The sequence below is a fragment of the Quercus lobata genome, chromosome 11 (assembly GCF_001633185.2).
Source record: "Quercus lobata isolate SW786 chromosome 11, ValleyOak3.0 Primary Assembly, whole genome shotgun sequence".
NCBI classification, from domain to species: domain Eukaryota; kingdom Viridiplantae; phylum Streptophyta; class Magnoliopsida; order Fagales; family Fagaceae; genus Quercus; species Quercus lobata.
In genome coordinates, this window is record NC_044914.1 from 49,928,586 (window position 1) to 49,932,113 (window position 3,528).

General features: G+C 33.4%; 1 protein-coding gene across 1 annotated transcript; it reads right to left on the minus strand.

Moving 5' to 3' along the window:
* Window positions 1-1,106: 1,106 nt before the first annotated feature.
* On the minus strand, window positions 1,107-3,202 carry LOC115967071 (protein HIGH ARSENIC CONTENT 1, mitochondrial). The gene is made up of 6 exons (XM_031086156.1): window positions 3,186-3,202; window positions 2,481-2,558; window positions 2,239-2,312; window positions 1,964-2,034; window positions 1,482-1,535; window positions 1,107-1,220 (listed from the first exon to the last, which is right to left on the minus strand). The coding sequence occupies exons 1-6, from the start codon at window positions 3,200-3,202 to the stop codon at window positions 1,107-1,109; spliced, it is 408 nt and encodes a 135-aa protein (XP_030942016.1).
* Between the last annotated feature and the right edge of the window lie 326 nt (window positions 3,203-3,528).

The window sequence follows — 3,528 nt, forward strand, 5'->3', positions numbered from 1 at the left end:
TGGGGGTGGTCGTTCACGATAGTCAAGGAAATGCAATAGCCTTGCTGCTAGAACAAGCCCCTCTACCATTCTCATTAGACATAGTGAAAGCCATGGTAGCAGCAAGGGCGATGGCCTTTGCACAAGAACTGGGTATTGCAGAATTTATACTTGAAGGAGACTCAGAAGTAGTGATTAACTCCCTTCAAAGCAAGGAAGCCTCGTTCTCTTCGTTTGGCCATCTTCTTGAGTCAGCAAAATCCACACTAGTTTCAAGTAATTGTATTGCCTTTTCCCGTGTATGTAGAAGTGGTAATAAAATAGACCATAACCTATCTAGACATGCAAGAAATGTCAGAGGTTTGTCAGTGTGGGCGGAGGATGTACCGCCACACTTAGCTGATATACTCTTTGCTGAACCTGGTTGATTTTATAAAAGTAGTAGTTTTCATTCTCAAAAAAAAAAAAAAAAAAAAAAAAAAAAATAAACCAATAAATGCTTTTTTTTTTTTTTTTTTTTGTTTATACTTTTTATTTAGGGATGAAATTCTCTTAGAAACAAAAAGTAAATACGCAAATTATATACGCAATATTTTAATTTTAAAAAATGAATATGATATTTCCATATATGGAACTAGAGTGGGAATCCTAGAAAGAAGTTTGTTCTTGCTGGCTCTGGAGGATACAAAGAGCTTGTGAGATCAGGAAAGATAAGTTCCCTATACATGCATATGAATAGCAGCAAGTTTTTCTGTTTCCACTTTGCAAATTTGGTTTAGATAATTGATTCAAATTCTCTTCCCTTTGTTACATGTCCATGAAATTTTACCAGTCATGATTTCCCAGATCTGATAGTTGTAGGTCTTATTGGAAATATTGTATTATGTCTTTTGTATTTGGCAACCATTATTATACAAGCATTTTTGTTGTAGAGGAATAAAAAAGAAATGAACTTGGTAGTATCTCAAACTGTTATCATACGGTACAATTTTCCAAACAATCATACACTGAACTCTTTTATCCTTTGTCTGATTTTTCTCCTTTGCTCAAATCCATTAAACTTCACAGTAATCACACATACAAATGCTTTGGCTTCAACATACAAATAAGGTGTATCAATCAGCATTTCAAGGGCGAAACTTGCAAGCAGTTTTAAGCTCTTCTGCTGGTTTGTCACCAGCAAGGCCACTGTCAACCCATGCTGAGTAACCCCCTCCCATATTAGTTACATGTTTATATCCCTGCCATCACCAAATCTATCTATGTTATCCTTTTGTCAATGGAAAAAAAAACCATAAATGGTATAAAGAACTACGTATTTCGTCCACAACTATAGTAATCCTAATTTGTCTTTCAAAATAATTAGGGTAAAGCACTTGTACATAACATCCACCATTGAGTGCTTGGAGATTCGGGATCTTGGGTTCGAGTTGCTGGGACAACATATTAGTAAATAGTACATCTAAAATACTTGGCAATAAAATGCTCTGAAATAAACTTACCGCATTAAGCAGATCAACACAGGCACGAAATGATCTGCCTCCACTATTGCAACCCTTCACAGTATTAAGAAAAATGTTATAAATAGCTAGATAGTGGTACCAAACTTTCTTTGTTTTTTAAATTATCATTAAGTGTCATACTTGTATATGCAGTTTTCTTTTACATTCCCTTCTAACCTCAACAATGATTTCTATATATCTTCACTATTGTGCTGAAGAACTCTTAAACTTATATAGTCTTTTATTTTCGTCTTCGTTAAAACTATGACTTTGAATAACATATACAAGTTTAACAACCATATTGGCTTAGTAGCACTGTTTGGTTTTCCATAAGAAGATCCTGAATTCAAATCCCTCTTCGTCATTAACGTTTTGTAAGCACCCCAAAAATAACATATAGTACAAGTCATGAATACATTCACATCCTACCACATGCCAGTCCACCCACTTGCAAATAATGAAACAGTGAGTAATAGTTTTACCACGACTGAGTGATCCTCCTTCTCGGAAATGGCAGCTACTTGGGTGAGAAAGTCAGGGTTTTTCACTCTCCCTGTTTGTCAACAGAATCAAAAATGAGGGAAGAAATAGTCTAAATCATAATCATAATCCCTTTTGGAAATTGGGTGAAATGAGTGAAATGAGTTTGCAGGAATTTCAAGCTCCTAATCATAATCCCTTTTTGTTTTTGGTTTTGGTTGCCTAATGAAACAGAAGTGTATTAATAATATGATGAACAAGAAACTGACAAACTGACCTTCTTCGGTGATGAACATGTAAGGAACATTTAATGCATTATCAATGTGGCTCTTGTTGAATTCCTCAACTGACCTGTTAAACATAGATTCATATACTTCCACCATTTTATTATTATTGTAAAACAATGTCAAACTTATGTCATGTTTGCATTCACATAGGCCTTGAGATTGTATCATAGCTTAAAACTTGGAATTATTTAGCTAATCAAACTGAAAAAAAAACTAACATCTAAGATCCCACCTCACATCTAAATAATGGTGACCTGAGCCAAGGAGATCTTTTGCAGTATGCACATCGACAGTCATAACATCTTCATGCCTGCAAAAGATGAACAAGATAAGTCTCAAATACAAATTTTTAGTACTTTATACAACCAAAGTTATCTTGAAGCCATTGTAAAAGGATTTGAACTTTGGATAGAAAGTTAATATTTGGGTTAGTTTCTTAACATTGACCCGAAATTTAGAAAAATAAAATGAAGAGGAAAGGAAAAAGAAGCATATTAGAATCATAGAAATGAGGATCATAGATTATTTTGAGAATCTTACCCTTTGGTGCCTTCCATGAATGCTTTTGTAGGAAAGGGCAAAATGCTACAAGGCCTCAGGCTTTCAAGGAATGTACATAACACAATTGCAAAACACCAGTATGAGTTATATATCAAGGATATTGCAATCTTGCTTGTTCCTTTCCGTTGACTTTGATAATTAGGCATGAGCATGTAAGGAATAAGCCTGGGATAACCTTATTTTTTATTAGTATGAGTGTGACACTTCCCCAAGTAAACAGTGCTAAATTTTTATAAAATCAAATGGTTTCTTCTAGCTTTTTTTAATGCGATTCCTCACTCTCTTTCTCATTGTTTATGTTTTATAAACTTATCCACTCATATTTATATAAGTTTTAGCAAAATTACTTGGATTATTGACCCGTCCTACTTCTTACCTTGTATTGCAAGTCATGATTATTAGAATTTATAGCATTTGAATTTGAATGGTCAATTTTTTTTTTTAAATCATAAATTAATTCATCTATAATAATAGTGGGATTGAATCCATTTTCTCAAAACATTACGATTGCTAACTAATCTATATATATAATAATAAGTGAAACTGAGAGAAACTCAAATTAGAATTCCAAATTAGAGTTCCGATTTTGCGTCACGTGTTCTAAATTATTTATTCTTAAAGAGTTTTATTTCTTAATTTTTGAATCGAATGTGGGACCAAATCATAAATATTCGTCAAGTAAGTTATTAAGGTACCGTTTAGGTACCAATTATTGCGAC